At 49.3% G+C, this 23,885-nt stretch overlaps 1 protein-coding gene across 3 annotated transcripts in view; it reads left to right on the top strand.

The window, feature by feature from the left end:
- The window catches only part of LOC105688735 (protein tiptop), a 100,100-nt gene that overhangs the window by 61,382 nt on the left and 14,833 nt on the right, over positions 1-23,885 (top strand). For 2 of the 3 annotated variants that reach the window (XM_048654436.1, XM_025746853.2), the window contains exon 2: positions 222-364. The exons of the other annotated variant lie outside the window; for it this stretch is intronic. In XM_048654436.1, coding sequence (XP_048510393.1) covers positions 295-364 — 70 coding nt within the window. In that variant the 5' untranslated portion in view covers positions 222-294. The remainder of the gene's footprint in view (positions 1-221; positions 365-23,885) is intronic. 3 annotated transcript variants of the gene reach the window in all.

The following is a 23,885-nucleotide window of genomic DNA, read 5'->3' as shown; positions in this document are numbered from 1 at the left end:
CCCGAATTTCGTTCTACTGTACGGCGTACGGAGCGGGGTGTAGGAGCGGCAAGGGGGATGCGAAAAATTCGACAAACTAAATATCGTAATTTTCCTCGAACCCGCCCAATAGATTCGAGGGGTGGAATTCTCCGGGTGCAAAAGCAGACTCGAACGAATCGCGGATTTATCATTGGATCCTCTTTTAACTCTATGTCCTTTTTTCTTTCAATGTGTTTCAGGTAAGTAGTGGCGTCCGATCGTTTGAAAGCCAAGTCCTCGAGGCGTCGAGTCCCGGCCCTACAGACCGGAAACATGCGAAGCAAACAACAACCAAGGCCCTCCTTCCGGTGGCCCCAGCAGCGTGGCGGCGATAACCTCACCGGTAAATACACATCACAAAAACACAATCATCATCATCATCATCATCCCCATCGTCGCTCCCGATGACGCGTCGTGCGATCGAAAATGAAAAATGAAATAAAAAAAAGATAATTCCGTTTTCATCGCTCTCCTCCCCCCTCGATTTATTCATCTCTTCGTTTTCATAGCACCGAGGAATTTACGAATCGGTGTAATTCTTTTTTCTTTTTTCTTTTTTTTTTTTTATCCTCACTCCGAATCGTTACCCAACAATCGTTTAGCACTTTGACTCGGCTGGATCTGCAGCTGCGGGTAAAATGGACAAAGAGATCTTTGCGTGGCGTGTTTCGAGAACTTGTAGCAGGTATTTCACAGTGGAGAGGTGCAACCGTTCCTTCGGAGTGATTTACAGTCACTCGGTTACCGCATACCTGTGCTCCGCAACGGGTTTACTGCACGGGCTTCAGCCTCCGCGAGCCTGGCGGGCGTAAGAATCGCCTAATCAGTCGTACGTACGCGTACATACACAACTTTTAACCCAGCGACCGCACCACCGGCAACAGCGGCAGCTGGACCACCGTAACTTGGGTGTACGTAAGACAAAGCCAAGCTGGTAACGTGCCGCGAAACGAGATCTACACGCGGTTCTTTTCATCCAGTGACTTACCGTGTACGCACACCTTTGCTAATATAATTTCCGTTTTCTTGTTCCTTCGTCTTTTTGTTCTACGTAGAAGTTTGATATTTCGATACTCGTACGAACTGAGGGTGATTTTTTGATCACTGATTTTCTTTAGTTTTTTTTTTTTTTCTTTAATCTGTACGCTACTCGATAGAGGCGATTTATAAAGGTTGGATTAACGTACGGTTACTTTGATTTTCGGTATAACTAGCAAGGGACGTATACCGATATCTTATTCAACGGGTTCCAACTCACTCGTGAGACATGTTTACGATCCGTTTCGATTACCAGGATATCAACTGCCCGGATTTATAGACTTTGTACGCAGACGGGAATCGGGGGGATACGAGGAAAACTTTCAAAAATAACTCACCGACCCGATGTGTATTTTCTCCTCGCGTCTTCAGTTTTTCATAAAAATTTTGCATAATTATCACGCACACACGTATCATCGACACGTCTCATTACGAATGACGCATAGCTCGTTCGTCGATCCCGAGTCCGTATACGTACCTGTGTATAATTAATAATATCGTGAAAATGGGGATACAATAAACAGTTCGGGATTTCTTGCGCACAGCGACTCTCGTACAGACAAAGGATATTTCTTTTCGGTCGGTTGGTTTTGTCGGCTACGGCCATTCGCGTTACCAAGAGTGACGGACGCGACGAAAATTCCTCGACGCGGAGGTCTTCGAATTCTTCATAGTCCGTCAATTCGCCGGCGCGACCTTTTACAACGTTCGCCAGCCGATGATGCCACCGGACGAGACGTGAAAGCAAATCAAAACGATGGTTGGGTACATCGTAGGTAGGGCGCGTGATAACCGGAATTATTTATCGTGACACGAGGACACTTTGAAATTTTGTCATTCGCTTACGTGTGTACATATCGGTGTATACTTTTTCTAATTGGAAAACGATGATTAACGATTTTATTGGGAGAAAAAAAAAAAAAACAAATATCATAATTTATCGAATCAAGAACGGAACTGCCGATTAATCTCGCTAATTATGTACGTCATTCACTACGACGAAGGATAAAAAAAACAAAATTTCGGTTTCGAATCGTATCGAAAAAGGTAGAAAATATGGCAGGAGGAGTAAAAAAAAAATCGTAAAAGAATAAAACGAAAATCAGCGTCGTCGACAACAACGCAACAAATCAACCGCGCGTTTATAACAACAATGATAATAAGCTTTATGGATTATTTATTCAGATGAACTGCGCGCGACATTGGATTGAAAAAATATGGAAATTTGTACAATTTCTCGGGCATCCAACGACGCCGGTTGCCGGAGAATTCTTGACGGGTACACACTCGCCGTTCCCGTAGGTATGCGTGTAACTACTTGTGAAACAGACGTGATGACGTTCCGCCCGTCAAGATCAGAGAAAAACCTCCAATTTATACTCACGCCGATTTAATCTGTTGTACTTGATCTTTGTAAATTCGTTCCGATATCCACGTCCTCGCGACCCTTGTTCTTTACCTCCATGCAAACGAGACTCGTGTACTTTGTTGGCTTTGTTTTTTTTTTTTTGTTTTTTTTTCATTTCGCGTTTCGCTTCAAAGAGATCTTTATACGTTCAGCCAACGGACGGAGGAATGTCCATTTAAAAATCTGTCGATATACGAGACGGAGAATAAAACCAATAAGTCGTCGGGGATATGATCGAACCGAAACTCTACACGCGTCCCGCAGCCTCGAGCAAATTGATCCTCCCTCCGATTCACTTTATAAGCGCGAGTCTAACAAACGCTCTCGTGCTCGCCTGTCGATCTAACAAACTTCTAAGAGATCTCGATACCACGCGAACTTACTCGGTGTATACTCTTTCGCGTTTCCGCAACGTTCGTCTTTGATTAAAATCCGAAGGGGGCGATCCTCCTCCTCCTCTTTTTCAACTCGGTGCGCCGGTCAGACTCGCCGGTCAATTGGTGCAGGTTCGGGCAATTAGTTGTCGAAAAATTGAGCGCGAGGTGGGCCGCTCCGATTCGGGATACGTTGCGGAGAAATAATAGAAATGACGAACCGCACGAGCTACGTGGAGTGCGCGGCCGCGCGCACGTTTAAAACCGGCGATAAATCCCGCAACGCATAATTGCCCGTGATTCGAGTGCGGGTTAATCACCGACCAATTATATCCCGCGTGTGCACCGTGAACACGTGGATATAATAAAGCCGGTGAAAATTTTCCCGGGCACAGTTTTATCATTCCCGGAAAATGTTCCCACGTCGCGCAACGCGCGTATGCAAATAGTATGTATAAGCAGCTGCGATACGGTGTACTTCTTCCTCATTCGCGACCAGATTTACGGCAACGAAGCATTGCAATTTTTTCGCGATGGATAAATAAATACGGCTTATATTTCATTAGGTGGAAATATTTATAGCCGTCGGACGAGCGGGTTAGACCCCGTAATTTCTCCCGTTGAAACAACGGCTCCGCAAATACGCGGACAAATGATCGACAGGGAGTGCCCGGAGTCGATGGGGGGGAGGGGGGGGAGGGGAGATCGGGCGACATATTTTACTCCGACTCCACCCTCTTCTTCATTTATTTCCTTCTCCGTTTTCTTGCCATTCCCTTGTACGGCGATTCTCCTCTCCTCGTTTCTCGGCAGTTGGTTATTTTCTGTCGCACCGTACGTACGTACACGCGCGCCCACTTCTGTCGGAAAGCGAGCGCCCGATGCCTCCCATCCCATCCCATCCCATCCCATTCCATTCCATCCCTTCTCTTCTCTCCTCTTCTCTTTTCTTCCCTGAAGAGGGAAGCAAGTAAACGCACTTGAACCTTTCGAGCTGACTGCAGTGCGCGCGTGGTTCACCGGGGCCCCGGCTCTCCTTTCACTTGGCAAATTGAAATTCAGATAAAGCGAGATCTTCAACGGCGGTCAAGAGTGCGCGGCAATGGTAATGGATAGCGTCCATAATGGACTCGCGGACTGACTAACGGACGGCTTCAACCCGGTAGTAGTGCGTTCTTCGATCAAAGAGTACCACTTTGCCTGAACCACCACCGGCACCACTTCCACCGGGTGCGCCATTAGCGTGTAGTAACTTTGTTGCCACGGCGCACCGTCGGTCGTACCGATTTCCTCATTCCTGATCAGCTGCTCCCGATCTTCTTATACGGATATCTATGTGTACCTATAGATTTCTCTTATTCCTTTTCCACCCGGGGTTAAATCGCGGGTTGTAATCTCCGTTCCGCGCAACACCCCCCACCGTCGGAATCACCACCGAATTTCTTGCTCCGCGAATAAATACGGGAACAGGGTTGTTTATAAGGTCCGAGCTGGCTTACCGCCGCGCTTCCATCTCTCCTATCATCATCTCTTAGCTTTCGCCTGTAGTGCGGGAAGCTTCTAGCTTTTTTTTTTTTTTTTTCTTCTCTTCTCTCCTAGGCTTCTTCTTCCTTTTCTTCTTTCAAAGGAGTTTCGACGCTCTACGAAAACTCCGGGAAAACATTAAGCCCCAAGGATTTTTTACGGACGAACCCTCTCATCCGCATGCTTTTTTCACCCCTCGGATGCAGCGGCTCTTTTCACCGTCCGTTGTAATATTGTACAGACTTTGTATTTAACGACGTTGAAGTACGTACGTACCTGTAATCTGTGATCGGGAGAGGAAACGTGCGGATGGGGATAGTTGCGCGTACTCCCGGATTACAGAGAGACAATCAGGAGGTCTGTTTTTCTCCTCTCCTATTTCGCCCTACCTGTATACATCCGTAGGGAATAATACAGGTATAGAACGGTTCGGAGATCGAACGTGATGATAAGTCCCCGTCACGCGGAACGTCACGGTTACGGATCAATTGCCGATGCAAAATCTGATCCTCTTTGACCCTTTACGGGAGTGGAGGAGATGTTTTCTCTTCCTCTTATCCCGAACCCGTACCTCTCTCTTTAGCTTCGACGGTTTTAACCGTTTTATAGAGGTAATAAAATGTGGCCATTTATTTTTATTAGCACCAACCGACCGGCGCATGCCGTATAACTCTGTTTGTATTCGTTAGGTACCGCGGTGTGACCGCCTGACCGTTTATGCGAAAAGGTTTAACAATCGCCCGACGAAACGGCAACAAAGATGTACGAAGAGTAGGTTGCGTTGAGAATTGAATAGCGGGAAAAAAAAACAGTTTGTCGCGTTAACGCGTTTTCTCTCCTCCGCGATCCGGTTCGAATATTAAAAAATCCGCGCGGCGACGAGGGGCGGAAAAAAAAGGGATGAGAAATAAAAAAAAAAAAAACTGTAAGAACAAATCGAAGGAGACTTTAATCGTTGGCGATGCCACGCGTAATCAAGAACCGCGCGTAGCCGAACGTTCTTCTTTATGGTATACCGGAAAATCGGGAGCTCCGGAGGGAGGATGCGAAGGCGCGGTACGGCGTTGATGATTTCCACCCCATGCCCGCCCAGCAGCACCCGCGACGCGTCCCCATCCCAAAAACTGCGTCCTGACGTTCCTTGGAGTCTCCGCATGTCCCCGACCCGGACCAACTAATATTTCGTTCTTTTGTTGTGTGTTTCGCGACAATTTCCAGCCTCCATTCGCAACGAATTTCGGGGCTGATTATTCGGGAAGCAAGCTACCAACGGTATGGTTAGAGTGACGTCGTCGGGTGGATTAAAATGCTGCGAGGAGTTCAGAGCTCGCGTACACCGCGCTGTAATATGTCTATACCGTGAAACGGTGGTACGGAGGAGACCGGGAAAACGGATGGAGTGTAAGGGACGAGGCTAGCTTAGGGGGTCGCACCCCCGGGGCAAACCCGCAACACACTTTACTCGGAGCTCGCTATGTTTTCGCGAACATATTCCGGCGATTGCTGTACGAATAGCGAGTTAGGATAAAAGCTTCTCTTTTTTTTTTTTTGTTTCTCCCGTGCAAACTTTTTTTTCGCTCTCCTTTTTCATTTTCGTTACATTCCAAGACAATTGGCCTCGCCAGATTTCAGCTCAGGGATAACACGAGGCGTTATCGTCTCGTTCTCCATTTTTTTTTTTTTTTCATTTTCGATCCGATTCCTTTTTATCGCTCTTTATCGCGAATTGAATATAATTTATTCGCTTCGCCGAATCTTTTGAGTCGCATGGAGAGCGAACGAGTGACACGAACGAACGCAATGCTTTGGCCTTGGGTCAAATTAATTACGAAGATCATCTTGAGCCGCCCGAGCTCTCCACGGTCGTATTCCCTCGCACTCGTTCGACTCGCGAATTATTTATACCTTATATACATACGTGCCCACGTACGTACGTACGTAGGACGAAGTTCGAAGTGGTGGTGGTGGTGGTGGTGGTGGTGGAAAACCGTGAACAACGTTTCTCTTCGGTTAAAAGCGCGGCGGCGGTCAGGAGCAGCGGCATTTCAGACTGAAAATGGTTAACGAAGTAATAAAATCACGGAGAGTATGAATATTGAAATGAAATAAAAATTACAACCGTACACGGAGGGGGATGACGGAGGGGGACGGAGGCGCGAAGATAAACGCGGAGAAGAGAGAAGAGGATGTTGAAGAAATTGAAAAATAAGGAAAAAAAAAAGAAAAGGAGATGATAAAAAAGCGAATAAAATGAAGAGAGGGAAGAGAGAAAGAACGGAGGAATTAGCGGACGCGCGCGATGCTTGGCGCGCTGTCTGCGAAGCTCGTTTCGCGACGTGTCTCCTGTCAGATGGACGACTGGTCCTCTCTCGTCCGTCCGTCCATGCGTCGTCTGTCCGTCCGTAAGTCCGTACGTCTCCCTTGTCCGCCTTTCAAGTCGCTGCACAGCACCACAAGGCCAACACAGACGTGATCCAACATCTCTACAGCGGATTCTGTAGGGTCCCCAGCCGAGGCTGAGCTGTCAGTCCGCTGGGCGATTGACCGACGCCCGGGGCGACGAGGGACGAAGTTAAAGGAGTTTAAACCCGCTGCGTTTCCACCGCGCGCGGGATGATGAAAACCAATTCCCCACAATTTGCGTCACTCGAAGGAAACAAACAAAAATAAACTGGGGAGCTGTGAAAGAGAAAAGAGAAATGGCGCAGATCAAGAAGAACGAAAAAAAACAACTGATAATTTTTCCATCCAATTCAACGGACACCAGAAATTAATGTGTAAATAAATTTTTGGGACGATGAAATTCCCTCTTGAAAATAACGCGGAATGATTTTCTACAAATCGAGTAGAAGGAGGAACGCGGATAGCAAGTATTCACATCACGGGGTTAATCTTTAATCGTGTCGGATCTACCGAAGCTAAGTCGATGCGAGCTATACGTATTGTTCGGAATAAGGTTGCGATCGGTCCTATCGATACGTTAATCTCTGGGCCTAAGCCGATCGATGTATCGAGCCTTGATTCGAAATAGGGCCCTGTTCTAAATCGAAACGCAAGATGAAACGAGATGAGCGTCGTGTTTCCAAATTCGTGGAGCCAAATGAGCGTGTACCTCTTAGTGCTCTTGCATTTTGCTCGTGGGCCGAGAGGTCAATATTCGATTTTTCAATTATGTCAGCTACGATTTCGGGCTTTTTGCTTGAATTAAATATTGCCAAGCTAGAAAAATGTCAAGCCTATAGATTCATTTATGAAATTGATCGAAATATCGCCAATCGATTGACCCAAAAAGTGAAAAATCAAGGATATCTCGATAAGAAAAATTCGTAGCTCAATTTGAACAACGGATTCGTGTTTCTGGGGTCAAAATACATGAGAAAAGTGCCGGACGATCAATTTTGAAAAATAAAAAAATTTGGCCAAAATTTGAGATTTTTCCAAGGGGTACCCCTTACGATTTTTTCAAATTTTGACCGAAAATTTTTATTTTTAAAAATTGATCGTATGGCACTTTTCTTATGTATTTTGACCCCAGGAACACGAATCCGTTGTCCAAATTGAGCTACGATTTTTTCCCTTCGAGATATCCTCAAATTTATGCCAAAAAATGCGAAAAAATGAGGATAACTCGGTAATTTTTCAAGATAGATTAATTTTTCTTCCAGATTCAGATTCCTGAGCTCAAATTATATTGAAATAGACTAAAAAATCAATTTTTTATTTTTGACCCCAAAAAGCTGAAAATTGGCGATAACTCGGTCAATTTCAGAGATAGATCAATTTTTCTCCCAGATTCGGATTCCTGAGATCAAAATACGTTAGAAAAGCATATTAAACCCAATTAAAACAATGATTCATTTTTTGCTAAAAAATAGAATTTTTTTTTGGTTCTTTAAGAGGAATCTCACGTATGATCAGCTTGAAAATCCAAATCTGAAAGCCAAAATCATCTACTCATGCGATCGATCGAGTAATCATCAATTATTCGCTGTTGGGAGCAGAAAAATTGTAAGACATATCGAGTGGTTTTAGTCGTAGACCCACTTTGCTTCGTCGCATTTATGTATGGAGCGAAATATTCGAATTTCTCAATTCTCCAGCAAACCCGAGCTTAGCTGGAGTCAGCGTAGCCAGCAGCGTAGCGCTTTGTTGTGAGTCGTCACCTTCGGGGCTGAGCAGAGGTGACGCCCCAAAACAAACCGCGCGCTCGTGGCTACCTGACTCCAGCAAAGTTCGGGCTTGCTGGCAAATTGAGGAAATCAAATATTTCGACCCATTGCGAAGAATCAAAGTGGGTCTACGACTAAAACCAATCGATGTCTTATAATTATTCTGTTCCCAACAGCGAATAATTGATGATTACTCGATCGATCGCATGAGTAGATGATTTTGGCATTCAAATTTGGATTCCTGAGCTGATCATATGTGAGATCACTCTTGAAGTACCAAAAAAAAATTCGTAGTACTCACTCATGCGTTTCCCAGCGATTTATGGTCCGTCAATCCACACCCGAATGCATTCTTCCGTTCGAAGATCGTTTCGCTACACCTGCATTCGGTGTCGTTTGTTCGAAAGCTTGACCCCGGTGACCCCTGGAGGAGCGCGAGGTGTCGGTCGCGTGGCTCTTGACTGAGGGGCGACGGGAGGGGGTTCGAGTTGCAGCGGTGCGAGTGAATCGCTCCTCAATTCTATCTTTCTTTTTCTCCGAGGCCGACGTTTGCGAGTGACTGATGTGGGACCATTCCGGGAGACACTCCTCCCCCCTTGAGTAACGACCGAAAGAAGAATCCGTCATTCCTCTTGTCTAAGCCAATGTGGTACCTACACGCTTCCACATCGCCTTGTACCTGTTTTCTATAGATATTTAAAATGGACGAACTATAAAGAAGAGAAAAGGGGTTTACGTGAGCAGGGAGGAAGGTGAGGGGGGGGGGGATTTCGAACAGTGGCCGTTTGATCACGTGGCTCGCTTCTCCAGCATTTGCGTGTCGCTGTAGATTTATGCTCGTCCGGGTGATAAGGACACACGGAATATAATACAGCCCTCCAACTGCCAGCGGGTGTTCCTCGCTCCTTTTTGTCCTCCTTACTCTCCACCGACCGCACCCCACATACAACGCCGGGAATCCTCATTTTTTAATTCCGAGCACAGAGACTGATTCTCCCAATAAGATAAGATCGTTCTACCCAACTGCCCTCCTCAGACTCACCGGCTTTTCTTCTCCTTCTTTCCGTCTTCCTGTGCGCGCGGCGTACCCAAACGTAAAGGAATTATTCGACGCTCGTACGAAGAGCTTCGACGGATGTGGTTGACGCAGGGGGTGGATTGAGCGGGAGAGTCCGTCTGTTTCGTTGGTTTCGACGAGGGGCGAGGGGCGAGGGGCGAGGGGCGAGGGTGGGGGGTGGGGATGCCGAAGTCCCAGGGAATTTGATTAGCTCGACACAGCTAACGGCTAAGCACGTTAGAAGGCTGATCGAAGCATCGACTAATGGATTCGCAATTGGAAGGATAGCGGGAGCAGTGGCAGAAGAAGCGAAGGCAAATGAACGCGTTAGCCGCACGTTGCAAATAGCGTCGCGACGCTTTTCTTCACTCGCGGACCGCGCTTCTGTCGCCCCGTGAAAGCTGCCGCGAACCTGACGCATTGACGTTTTAAAAGGTTTTCATGTCAAATAAACGAACCTTTATTAAGAATCCCTCACTATTGTCCGTCTCGAGAATTAAGCAAAAAATGAACGGCGAAAAAATAAGAAAAAATTTTTATGAGTAAAAAAGAAATTTTTATGCAGTCAAATTTCACCGTTCATTTATAGAGTAAACCGGTTAATAACCTTGTCACTAGACACGCGTAATTGTCGGTGACGGAAGTGAACGGGAAAAATTTCATCACCGCGTCGCTCTTTTCTCTTTCATACGAAATGCGATTATTCATTCCGGCGAATCGGTCCTGCCGGCTGCCGCTCGACCCGATTATTTAACCCGTGGAAACGGAAAGGAGTGAAAAAGACGATTAATAAAAATAACTCGACGCAATTTCTCGCGCCCTCCGACGCGAACGGTACGCGGATGCGTACGCCGCGTGTCCAACGTCCGACAAAAATTCATCCGCACTCGCCACTCCGGTGCACCACCTCCGTTTCTCGATTGCAGCGGGGGCGCAGCGGGGCCATTCTTTGACGTGAATTCGCCGCGGCGTGAGGAAGAACGAGGCGAGAAAGAGGAACGCGAGGGGGTGGTAAATGCGGTTTGGGCCTGGGGGAGAGACGCCGCGTTCGTAAGAGAGAACGCCGCCGAGGACCAGGAGGGAAAAGAGAGTGGACTGTCTGTCTGTCCTGTCCGTCACATCGCCGCCGTCAGATTATCGTTCTGACACTTTTCGAGTTATTCCGTTCCGTCGTGGTCTCCGCTTCTCAAAACCGGGCGACAGACCCTGTTCCGTCACACCGGCTCGTATCGACTCTAGTTTACGGTATACACACGGGGCTATAACCGATCTGTATTAGTTCGTTGCACCGCGATGCACACGTATACATCACTCGCACGCTCGTCCACTTTGCGAGGTATTGATATTGGAACCATATGAGACGCGACGCCGCACATGGTCCTCGGGTGCCCGAGAACCTGCCGGCATCCGCCCGTTCTTACGGTCTTACGTATTTCGCCCGTACGTATCGCGAGCGGCGGGTCGACCTGTTTCCAGAGTATGGGATATAACGTGGTTCGGTGTCGGTGTCGATCAAATTTCAGAGGAACGCGATTACACCAAGGCCACGATAAATAGTACAGGCGAAAACCGTAGCTAGCTCGCCCAAAAGACAAAGGCGACTGCTACCGTAACCGTCCACTATACTTTGCCGGGAGATCGTCTCGCGTTTTATGGCGTCGGGTGAAAGGATTCTCCGGTTATTTTTTACCGCTCGATCCTTCGCCGTCCACTTTGCGTCAGCTACGGTCGGACGATAGAAGCAGAGAGCGAGGTGGGAGAAACGTGGGCGGTAAAACGACCCCCGTATTGGTATCGCTCATCGTTCGCCCGGCGAAAAACATCTCGAGGCTAATTGCCTGGTAACGAACGAACCGCGAGTCGAGGAAAAATTGCGACGGTCCGCGTGTTTCCCCCGACCGACATCGGAGTAAACTGGTTCGATTGCGTACGAGCAGAGCGGGTGAAAAATTCCCGACTCGAAAAGACGCCGCATGAATTTTTCCCTTTTCGCGGGCGTCTGGAACAGCGATTTGCGGGAACGTTTGCATGAGAATGAGAGGAATGAAATGGAAGTATAAGCAGTTCGCATCGAGGTAAAGGATCGCAGAGAAGCTCGAAGCTACCGCTGTTCCTGATGCAAGCGGGCGAAACAGACTGGCAGGTAGGCAGCGCTGAACAAAAGACGCTGATTAGTTTACAAACGGCACCTTTGCGCCACCCTCGCAACCGGGTTCCAGTTGAAAAGCGTTTGATGTCACCAGGTTTCGACGGAGACGTGGCGAGGGGCTCCCGCCCGCCGACGAGGACCGCAAGACCGAGAAAGAGGAGAGGAGAGGTACGCGGAGGTACGCGGAGGTACGCGGGGCGAATACGCGGCTCGGGCTTTGCGACGTGGGAGTGCGTGTGCGAGGGAATGGGGGAGGAGGGGGAGGCGGAAGGTCGACCGCGCGCGTCATTCAATTATTAATTGAATCATTGAATGTGATTGGATTATTTCGGAAAATTAAAAATACTCGTACGTACACGCGGACACAAATAATGTATAAAACGGCGGACACTATATAACGCTATACATTATTAGCAAACAGTAATTGAATAATTTCCATTTTATATATCGCGCTTTTGATCTGGAAATGACATACCTGATATTTTGTATTCCCAACGTACAGAGAGCGTCGCGGTCCTGCTACCGCTGACGCACACCGGTAAGGCTAATAATTATTACCTGTCCCATCGATGCCGCGCGATCTGCCCTAGCCACAATGTTACTCTCGCCCCGTTATTGCTAATGGATTTTGCATGCTTCGTCTGTACAACCAATCCCATCGCGCCACTAACGGCTTGCCTATGACCCCTATTTGTCAATTTTCGAAATATACCTACATCCGATTCGCGAAGCGTGTCCCTGCGGAGAGCGATAAAGACCGCGAAAGTCACTCGGGCGCGTACGCGACACCCGAAATCCCGTAGAGTACAAAAAAACTAAATAATGAATTTCAATGAATTTTCAGAAACTCGAAATTACATGCGATCTCATTTTTCTGTTTCAGGTAAGTGACCCGGCCGGACCGCGGTCCGTTGCAAAGTTTCGGATCTCAATCAGTGAGTAGCAATTGCTGAAAATTTAAAAAAGAAATTCCCACTCGAAGTAACGCGGATACGCGGGGGTACTGGTTGATCCCGGACGCGCTCATAGTCCCTTACGGTAGGGTAACACCTATCGCGTAGCCGCGTCGTAACATCAACCTCCCCAAAGTCCGTCTCGGCGGCAGCGGCACGAGTAGCGTGGCATCCCGGGTAACCGGGGAGAACTCGACACCCCGGACTGAATTAATATTCCCCACCTCCTCCGCTGCCGGCGGCGAGGTAGGGGGATACGGGAGACTCGGGGCGAACGTCGCGTTTTGTGTTCCGCGAAGCCCGTCGAGTCCTGTACCGGTGGATTGTTAGTTTGGTCGGGGAAAGGGGGACGGAGGGTGGGGTAATACGCGCGTACCTCTACCCCCCCCGTGATGAAGTTGACCCCGCGGTAATAAGGAACACGTTGCCACCGTCGGTGTACCGAGGCGACGCGAATGAACGAATAAAGGAGCCGCGCCGGTGGAGAGGGACGAGGCTAGGGGACGGTTGACACGTGACGCGTTCGTCTTGCGACGTACCTCCGTACGCTCGGGAGCGCCCGACGCAGACCGTCGCCGGCACGGTCCGGCCAACCATTGTTGTTATTATTAAAGGGAGGAGGGCGAAAGAGGGAGGAGAAGCAAAGGGTGGGTCGTCGGTGGAAACGGCGGAGGTAGAGAGGACGTTGACGGAAAGGAAAGGCGGCGTCTGCAGGTGACAGATGAAACAGCGTTCTCCCTTACCCTCCAGATCTCCGGTCGTCAGTGGTGCAGGTTCGCGCACTGCCCTCCAACCCCTCGACACCAATACATCGCGAGGGCTACCGGTTGTATGCAGCGCGTACCGACACGGACGCACACCCGCGGACTCGGAGCTCACATATTTCTCGCTTGCGCCCCACACTCGCCCCTCGCCCCTCGCCCCTCGCCCTTCACCCCCCCGCCCCGGTTTTGGACTCTCGCCATTTAACTGTATACGACGTTTGTACACCGGTACAGATATAAACCTGCAGTACAACGCGACCGCATACGTGCGCCATCGCAGGTTCGGAGCGTATACATCAGCCCCCGGTTTGTGTGGACCTTTCATAAGTCCACGGTACCGCTTTTGCTTTATGTGTCGGTAAGGAAACTGTCAAATCCGCGACGGGATGTCGTTCGACTGACCAGCGTCCATTCTCCCTACTCTTCATCCCTTTCTTGCTATCCCGCTCTCTCTCTCTCTCTCCCTCGTCCTATTCCACGGGTCGACTCGGCGCTCTCAGTTTTAGTCCGTCTTTCTCTCGCCCTCTCTCCCTCTCTCCCTCGCGGAGTTCGCTCTCCGCATCCACCCCCCGCTTCCGCTGCCGCCTCCCTTAAGTCGCTCACCGATTGTCACCCGTTCGCTCCACTCGCTTACTCTCCGTGTCCGAATTTCAAACTGACGTTTCTCATTTACCCGAATTGCCTCTAACCACTCTCGCCCACCCACGCCTCCTTCCTTCCTTCCTTCCACTTCTGCTGTCCTTGTACTATTTTATTTCGCGACGGGGAAAAAAAAATCCCCACGACCGCGTCACCTCTGTAATATTCGAATTCCATTTCTGGACCACCTCGATCTCTCATTTTTCGCCGTATTCGCCACACGCGTCCGCGCCGGGAGTGTCGCGATCGTTGGCGTGGGACGGGAGGATTTCACGGAAGAGAAGTAGACGACGAAGGCGAGGAGGAGGGAGTTGGAATGCAGTCGGTGGGTAGGCATCTCCGTCGTCGGGTCAGCGCGACGTCTCGGCTTGAATAACTCGCCGTGTCAACCCCACCCCTCGGTTCCTCCCTTCTCCCTCGCCGCCCTTCTTTCCGTTCCGCTAACTAAACGTAGTAGTAGGTGGACTTATACGGAGGTAGATTTGCGTGCGTCGCGGCGCACCCGGAAACCAATAAACCTCCGGGTGATATCCAGGAGTCAGAAGTCACGGGAGCGAGTCCGGAGTGACTGGCTCGCCGGCTGCCTCCGTGTAGAACCAACGTTTCGGTAGCTACGGCTCGTGGCTCGTGGCTGGCTGGCTGGCTGGCCATCGTTCTCTTCCCTCCGGGGGATGAAACTCCCTCCAGGAGTTTAAGACAAAATCCTCTCGCCGGTCGCTGAATATTCAATGAAGCCGCACCGCGCGCGGTGCGTCCAGGAGAACGGGCGGGTCGGACGAGTCTTCGTCGCAGTAGTCGCGGTGGAAGGTCGGTAAGGAGGCGGATATGGCGGGAGGAGAGGGACGCGCCAGACTACGCGGGGCTCGCGTTACTTACGTCGCCCGACTCTTCCTCTCTTCGTTTCTCGTCCTTTCCCCGAATGGGAACATATATTGCGACGCGTCAATCTCACCGCTTGTCTCATCTAATTTGTTCTCTCCTGACCGTCTTCTCTATACCGACCCTCCTCGCCATTCCGTATCAACGCTGGTCTCGCTACGCGTACAAACTCAGCAACGACGAATCCTCGTGCCTCGAAACTTTCCCGTGAGTTCGTTACCTACGTGTATAGACGAAAAATAAATATATATACCTAGAGAAAAACTACAAGGGCGGACCAACCCCAAATTCACGTTCTTCGAATACAGAGCAACGATCCTAATGGATCGAAAAAATTACTCGAATACTCTTTCGAGTATATTGACCATATCGGATATGATCAGTCGGAGATACAAGGAGAGGGGGAGGAAGGGTCCGTCGATGCCCGTCAATTCGTTCAGAGTTCGTGTGGAAGTCGGCAGTCGCTCAGGCGTCGCCCCTGACGGCATTGATCTGTCGGACTTGGGAGTCTTGATATCGCGACGGAAGGGGTAGTTGGCGAGGGGGTTGGGTGTTGGGTTTCGTACGGTACAACGTGCGACGTACGGGTCTATGCAGGACCGGAGGAGGGAACGTGAGAAATTCGGGGAGAGGAAATAAGAGTAGGCATCGACCCCCGTCACTCAAATCTTAATACGAGTGGTCACGTCGTCTCCGAAAATTCATTATCGTCCTGCACAATTCGACGCGCTTCCTTATCCCCGTTGCAGTTTTACCTCGTAACAGGTGCCTTCGGAAGGCTTACCTCGTCATCCTCGTTTCGCGTGTATCGCTTCCCTTCAACACGGCGAAAAATTCGGACATCGGACTCTTCGAATCGAACCAGTCAACGGATCTTCTTCAAGGTGACGACGGCGTATGTTCGAAATCCCCCCGCCCCCCGTATATACTTCGATCGATGTTTCACTTTCAGCCATTTCTCCGCGTCTTTCCTCAAATTATATTATTCCTCGCCGCCTCGAGGACGGAAAGAGAGGAGTGTAATAAAAAATTGTAAGAAAAAAGAGATGGGGTTGGAGGTGGAAACGGGGGGAGGGGGCTGCGTGGGGAGGGGAGGGAGGTGCCGCAGTAATCGTCAGTTGACGAGACATTCTATTACATGGAATAAGCGACTCCGGAACGAGACTCCGGGTGTTCGGGGGGGAGAGGGTAGAGGGGGGGTGCGCACCGCGCCAGAGCTCGCGGGGAAACGCGGGGAAACGTTCGGGGTCGGAGGGGGTGGTTCGGTCGTCGGATGGCTGACCTGGTTGACAATCGATTGACGGCTGTCGCCCAGACCTCCTGTCCGCTCCCCGCCTCACTCCCCGTTTCTCGTCCTTCCTTCCATCCTCCCCGTCGCCTTTCCTACCTCCCCCCCTCTCCCCCCCTCCGTCGTCCCCTACTCGCCGACGTCGCGGCTCTTTCCCTCGCTCTTTCGTACACCCCGTCGACTGTCCGTCAGGGTACGTCGTCTTGCCGGTGACGTGTACCTTGATCGCAGTTATACGTTACTTTTTTTTTTTTTTTCTCCTTCTGTTTTTTTGCGTTTCCGCTTTTATCCTCCGACCATCGGAGTGCTTATTTATTTATTTTTTGCCGATCGATGAGGGAAAAAGGCGTAAGAGAAGAGTTTAATGTAGCCTCGTATTGAATAATGTGGAATTTCATTATTCCTCTCGTTCGTTCGACGTAGGGGTACAACTGGTAACCCAACCCTGTGTATAAGGACGAAGTAAAATAGTATACAATCAATCGATTAGCTCCACTCGAAGAGATAACGGCGGTAGATTATTTTAGGGTAGTGAAAAACGAGAGGGAAAATTTGCTCTACGACCCTTCACCGCATTACCCTGTCGGTCGTTAAACCACTGCTAACTAGAGTTTTCCAAGTAATGTCAAAGCCGGTTTTTAGCCGGATTCCAAAAAAGCTATATACCTCTTCAATCTTTCGCTCTCATCTCCCTCCGTTGCGATTTTTCATCCGGCGCACCCCGATAATTATCCGTCGATAAGACGACGAAAGCGGCTACGTATTCGCTCTCGTTGGAAAAATCATTAGAAATACTCGTCGCGATACCGGGGAACTCGCACGTCATCTACTTTGCCGCGAGAGCGTTGGTATTACGGGGCAGGAATCGGTGGGGTATATTATTCGCCGAGGACAGTGACAAACGTTCGTCAACGTCGGTTCCAGTCACATGCGCTTCCCCCGTACCGTAGCCCGGGGGGCAGTCGGTACCCGACGTTGACGTGGCCCCTGTGTTATAAAGCGCGAGGAGTTGGGTTTCGAAAGAGGGATGAGGGGGGGGGGGGGGGGTCGGGGTCGTAGAATAGCGTCGCGCAAAAGCGGGTAACTGCAGCGGGCGGCAAGCCGTGCAGACGTGACGAGCATATCACCGCGGGTTCTGGACCGGGCAACTCGTCATCTCGGCCTTCCGTCAAGAACGTTGCCGCGAGTGCTACCGTCTATGATGGCGGAGGAGGAGACGCGGCGTTCCCTCTTCGCGCGAGGGGAGTGAGTGACGGATCGCGGCCTCGCATCATACCGTCTTAGTCAACTGCGTCCGTCACGAGGGGCCATTCGTCACGAGACACCGTCCGATTTCGTACCACCTCGTCCACCCCCTTACGAAATATCAAAAAAAATATCAACTCGAGTTCGAAGACTCGCGAGCGAGCTTTCATTTTCAACACACCATGCGTAGAGGTACCTCGCACGGAATCTAAAGCATGTGACGAACGTCGGTTACTCGTTTTTTTTTTTCTTTTTTTTTTTTTTCTCTTATCTCGCGACATCTGAAAGGGGCAAAAAAATTCAATTAATTATATCGAACGTATCGCGTGTGAGTTTCGTAACGGTCGAAGAGTCGAGGATATGATTTTACAGCCACATACGCGATTAAAATATGTAGAACTTGCGGTTGTTGACCGTCGACGATTAAAAAAATGAATAAATAAACGAAGCGAAGGAACAACGAAAAAATGCCAAATATTTTACCGTTCCGATGATCGATTAAACTTGGGAAAAGGTACGTGTATCGTCCGTCAAACATCAACGTCGTTACTCAGTTCTCCGTACTTTATACAGCCCCGAAGATTTATTACTTCCGTTTTGCCACTGTGTTTTGTTTTCACGCGCGGTACGTTAGTCAGCGCCGTTCGATCGGTTTACCCTTTTTTCCTCCGTAGCTTCCACCGATGCACGCTCCACGGCATTTTTCTATCCTTATTTTCATCCCTCGCCTCCCCCCCCGCGCCACCGCCGAAAATCCGTCAGAAATTGAGTCACTCTTTCTCGGCTCAACGAACACCTGCATCGGAAAGGTCCGACGCTCGTATCAAAACTTGTAAATATTTTACCGTACAGTTTCAACGTATACACACACGCCTCCTACTTTTCAATTTACATACACTGTGTCGAAAAAGCTCCGTTCGTACGATACGCGGGGAGGAACACATGTTCCTCTCTCCCTATTAGCGTGCTCAATGACTGTTGATAACTTCTAATAATCGTCGCTGTGTAGAACAACGTCAACACAACGATAGAGCCGCAACGGTAGGTCGCGACAGCATTTTATAGGGTTGCTTTAGCGAGGGTTGAAGGACGGCGGAGGGAGAAGAGAGGAAACAACGGAAGGTGAAGAGAAGGAGGGAAGATGAAAGAGGGAGAGAAAGAGCGGGGCGGGGGGGGGGAGGGGGAGGGGGATACGTAGGTAGTCATTATATGGGGGGGCAGGGGGGGTGGAGGGAGGTGACGTCACTGACGGTGACGGATGGCCCTGCGTCAGGCAAGTATAAACCCCATGGTAGCCAATAAATTATTGCAACTATAAATTACTTCTGTGCTCACAATATAATACTACCACCGCCATTGCTGCCGCAGCGGGTGGGGGAATCGGCAGAGGGGGGGAGGGAGGGAGGGAGGAAGGGGGAGGGTGGGCTAACAAAAGGTGGTCTGCTCCCGCTGCTCCTCTCGGTAAGTACGTTTACGCGAGAGACCTGTGTGTATCGTGGTACGCTCGTGTACGTGTACCTCGTATTCCGGAAACACGTGCGTTCGCATTTGTAACACACACGCGTTTCCCGCACACCGCACATTCACTCCACCACCTTCGTTTCACGCGTGTCTCCCTCCTCCAGCCCTCACGTGCACGATTTTTGCACATGGGTCGTGTTATTGCCCCGATCGGGTTATTCCTGCGGTCCGTTAGCTCGACAGGTTTTCTACGTTCGTTTCCGCGGGATCGGTCTGACGCCTCCGCGAATACGTCAGAGCCTGAAATTAAAAGAATGTCGAGTGAAACTGGCAGCAACGGGACGAACGGTTTGCACTCTCGGAGAAACGTCGATCGACAACGCGATGGGAATCACCGGCGATTCGCTAGACTGCACGAAAATCTATTAATTCAATCGGCCGACTTTTTTTTTTTTTCCACACTCCATGGGAGTCGAAGTTTGTCAATGCGGGACGAATACGTTGTAAAATTTTCTATGTCGTATTAACAAGGGCGATACAGAGAATGAAGGGGGATTCGGTTTATCGTTAGATTTATTGGACAGATAAGAATTGAACGTCGTGCGTGTGTATACACGGCGTATGGAAAAATATATACACCCATGACTCATCGGTGGTTGGTAATTTTTTTGAAATTTTCTCCAAAAGGAATATTACTTATCACATAAAGTATACATACTCATGGTCCATATATTCACGGTGAATGTATACGATTTACATCGTAGTACACATATGCTCATGACGATGGAAAATATCCGTTGAGTGTGCGTCTGTCTCTCATCTCATGGTATCGTCACAACGGAGCTATGTAGCGCGGGTAATGCCTGGATATTCGGGGGCACGGGGGACCATTATGGAAGCGCGAGTGAGTTATACGCTTAGCCGCATGTGTGCCACATAAATCTGTTCCACCAAGCTCAGATGCCGTCCGTTTTCCTCTTCTCCCTCTCCCTCTCCTCCTCATCCTCATCCTCCTCCTCCTCCTCCTCCTTTCCTCTCCCCCTCCTCGCGTCTCTTGACTGAGATCTCCTCTCCGTCAGCATCGGTTTCGGATTCGGATTCAACTTCGGCTCCGAATTTTAGCGTCGCTTGTAATCAACGGTTGAAAAGGCTCGTGTATCGTTCCTTCTACGTTACTACTTCGGCCGATTAACCCACTCGAGGTGCAGAGCGTTTGAGTAGCTGTCTGGGCGATCGCACGCGACGACGAGGCGTACGAAAACCCGATTTTCCTACCACTGCGTCCAATTACTGAGCGCAGATCTCCTCGGATTATAAATTTTGTCTATTATAGTGGGTGTATATCCTCCGCACCGACTATGAATAGCAAACTTCAGTTTTGTAATATTCAAATATCCCGTAAACGCGTGAAAAAATATTACAGCCACGTTGGCAAATTTACACGCGTTCGCTCCATGATTCTTTCAGCATAATATATGAATCGCGAAAATTGTTATTTAAAAGAAAACGGAGAAAAAAAAAAAATGAAAAAACAAATCTTCAGATATTTTTCAGCTCCGCTCCGCATCGCACAAATCTCCACCTATAGCTTAAACAAGTTCTTTACAGTTTCCGTAGATCACGGCGGAGTGGTAGGGTGATCGATAGGTGTAGTAACCGCACGACGTAAACCGTAAACCGTATTCGTGTGTCGTATTAGTAATTCTATTCCTGGCGGGGTCCACTGCGGCTGGGTGTGCGAGAATTCGTCACGAGAGATAGATAGACGCGGTGTATAAAGCGGAGTCATGTCGCAGGGCATCGTTTGGGGGAAAGAAAGGGGAAAGAGGAAAGAGCAAGGGGGTTCGGGGGGGGCGAGGGGGTTCGGGGGGCTTCCCCGTTCGTTTCTTTCCTCGCGAGTCAAGGGGGTGCACCTGTCCCCCAGTCCATCACCAGTCCGTCACGAAGCTGGCGGACTCTTCGACGACTGTCGCATCTCCGAAACCTCGCGGCCTACGACGTCGCATCACGCTTATTTATGTTGACACAGAATATTTATTAGAACGGATCGAGAAACTCGTCTCAAGAAGCCCGCGCCTATTTTGGGGCTCATCGCCGAGTAGTCGACGAATACGAAAGCGAACCGCGACCGGCTATACCACCGCAAAGTACGTTGACGATATTCAACGCCCGTTCCCCTCCCCCCCACGTCCCGCGATTCTTGCCGAAATGATAGTGTCCGATATTCGTGGTTCAAGGAACCTCCGTCTCTTTTTTATTCGCTCACGTTATCCGAATATCAGGTTTCATCGATTTCTGGGATCGTCGCCGCGACGTACACATCGCGAATTTCTAGTTTCTAAATCACCGGGTAAGGATCCGACCTCGCTCTTTCGAAAATTACTTTGGAATGTTAATAACGATCGCTAAATTTCGTACTCGTCACCTTCTCGAATCGATTTCGATCGATGAGCTGATTGACATTTGTCACAAGTTCATCGTACATCAGATCCTATATACCCGCATAATATATCAGCTTCTTATTCGTCTGTTTCACATAAATTACCTCTCCTTTTTTTTTATTGTAACTTTAATTACCCTCCAGCGCCGTTGATCGCCCATATTACGTATTTATCGTCTAGCATGCTCATGTGTACGTCCCGCGTCCGATTATACTTGCCCTGCTGATTCAACCTCCGCGTGAAGTTGTGACTTTTATTTTACGGGTGTGAGTGATTGATTTAGTAATTCGAACGCGACGAGTCCGATGATGAACTAGAAAAAGTGCGTGTACCACGTCGTTGTATCTCAGTCAGTCGTTTTGCTATCGAGAATCAATAGCGATATTAAGAGCGCGGAGTGTCGTAGTTAACAGAAGTTATGTTACTTGGCATCGTTGCCCAATAGATCGTGGGCAACCGGACTCTGAAAATCGTCAGCTAAACGATTCCTCGTTAACGATTACGATGAATCCATGACGTGTGTTTTCTTGGTTTTATTTATTTTTTTTCTTTTTCTCTCGATGCAGCGAACCAGTATGCACTTCCGGTAGTTCGATAGCTGCACCGGCGCCGTTTGGTCTATATTTAATATTGTCTATAAATATAGCGAGTGACGGACGAATCTGGTGGGTCACACCGCTACTTCGGTGACAATTATTGTTGTCAGTGAGGTGCTGACGTTCGGGCCGAACTGACAACCCGACAGATAGCTACAGGGAGGAGACGTACGGGGGGGGGGGGAGCGAGCTTCTGCCGGCAGGGAGGTGGCGTCGAGTGACAGACGAACGAACGGATGGACGGGCGCGTCGCGACGCCTTAAACCTTCTCTCACCTCACCTCGCGTTTCTCCTTAACTCGTCGTCTCGCCTCATCTTCCCTCTTGCCCTAAGTGTTTCGATCGTGTTTGGCTACCTTCTACCGACGCGCTTGTCACGTCTGCCAAGACGGCCATTGATATCTTTGCTTCCCCACGCTGTATACCTATACCCAACCCTGCCGCTATCCGCTTTCTCAAACACTTGCCAATTAACCATCTCTATCCGTGTTGAATAAAGCCACGCCGGATCCCGAAGGTTCGCTTTACATCTCGCCCTTATATTTCAGCTACACGTACACGTGGTTTCGCTTACGAATTTTTGGTTTAATTCAACGTTGGTGAAATCGCAGCTACGTGGGATATAATTATTTGGACAGGTGGTGACACAAGTGAAACATTTTTTTCCGAGCTGAGATTATCGCCCGCGCGAATACCAATAAACGGAAGTAACGCTTCGTGAGATAGTATAAGTAAGGGCGTCGCACGAATCGCTTCAACCCGCGTTATCGGTTAATCGATTCGGTCAGCCGAGCGGAAAATTCATTGATTTTTGTTTAATCAAACTCTGCTTATTAACTATCCGCGTTTCAATCGACGGTGTACGTCGTAACGTTTTATCTCCTTCCAACGAGAGGACTGACAATGAATCACCCCGTCGACTGCGACAATTACAAAGAACTAACAAACCTCCGATGGAAATCGGGGACCTCGTCGAGCTTCCGAAACTCGGCGAGGTCATCATCGTCGTCGTCGTCGTCTTATTCGGAGGTTCGATTTTCTCGTAGGTGCGGATAATGCGTGTATAGATTTATTATCACGGGGGCAACACCGAGGATCGGGAGTACCGGGACTTTTTAGATACTCGAGGAGCCTCGCATCGATCATCACCGTCGCCTGTTGCACGACAGATGGACTGACGGGAGCCGACATCCATCCATCATGCAGTCGCCATACCTGCCCGGCACTCGGCCGGCTTTGCTTGTGCATCATATACGCGAGCGTATATACCTGTGAAACAGTCGATGGTCCGTTTGGTCAGTTTTCGATGGCGAAGAAGAAGAAGAAGAAGAAGAATTAAGGCGGGCGCACGGTCGACGATCGAGTGATTAACGCGCAACAGTCGAACTCGGAGCGACGACTCGAATTCTCTCCTACAATATTTCACCTCGCCCCGGTCTCACCTTCGATCTTCCGTTACTGTGTTTTTTTTTTTCTTCTCATTTTCTACCTTCAAAACCGATGTTATCTCTTTTGCTTCATTTCGCCTTTTGCAGCCCGGGCAACGCGAGTTCTATCCGCGTCGATCAGTCACCAGGGTCTCTTATAAAACGAGCGACGTCGGAAGAGTGGTGAATTTTTATACATTCGCTCATTCTCTTTTTTCTCCCATTCCTCTCCTTCTCGAACCTACGTCCCTTTTTCATTCCACCTGCCGCGGTATAGCGAAAATGAAAAATTATCAACTCCTTCGCGAAGTAACTTTGGCACGGGAATCTTTTTTAGTATATACACACGCAGACGTCTATACGTACAACGAGGAGAAACACACGAGTGACGCGGAGCGGGGAACACGTCGATTTCTCGGGATGGAATTCACGTCGACGTGACTTTGCGCAAAG

The sequence above is a fragment of the Athalia rosae genome, chromosome 4, assembly GCF_917208135.1.
Source record: "Athalia rosae chromosome 4, iyAthRosa1.1, whole genome shotgun sequence".
NCBI lineage: Eukaryota > Metazoa > Arthropoda > Insecta > Hymenoptera > Athaliidae > Athalia > Athalia rosae.
Note: the sequence above shows the minus strand (reverse complement) of the source record. Positions and strands in the feature narration are given on the sequence as shown.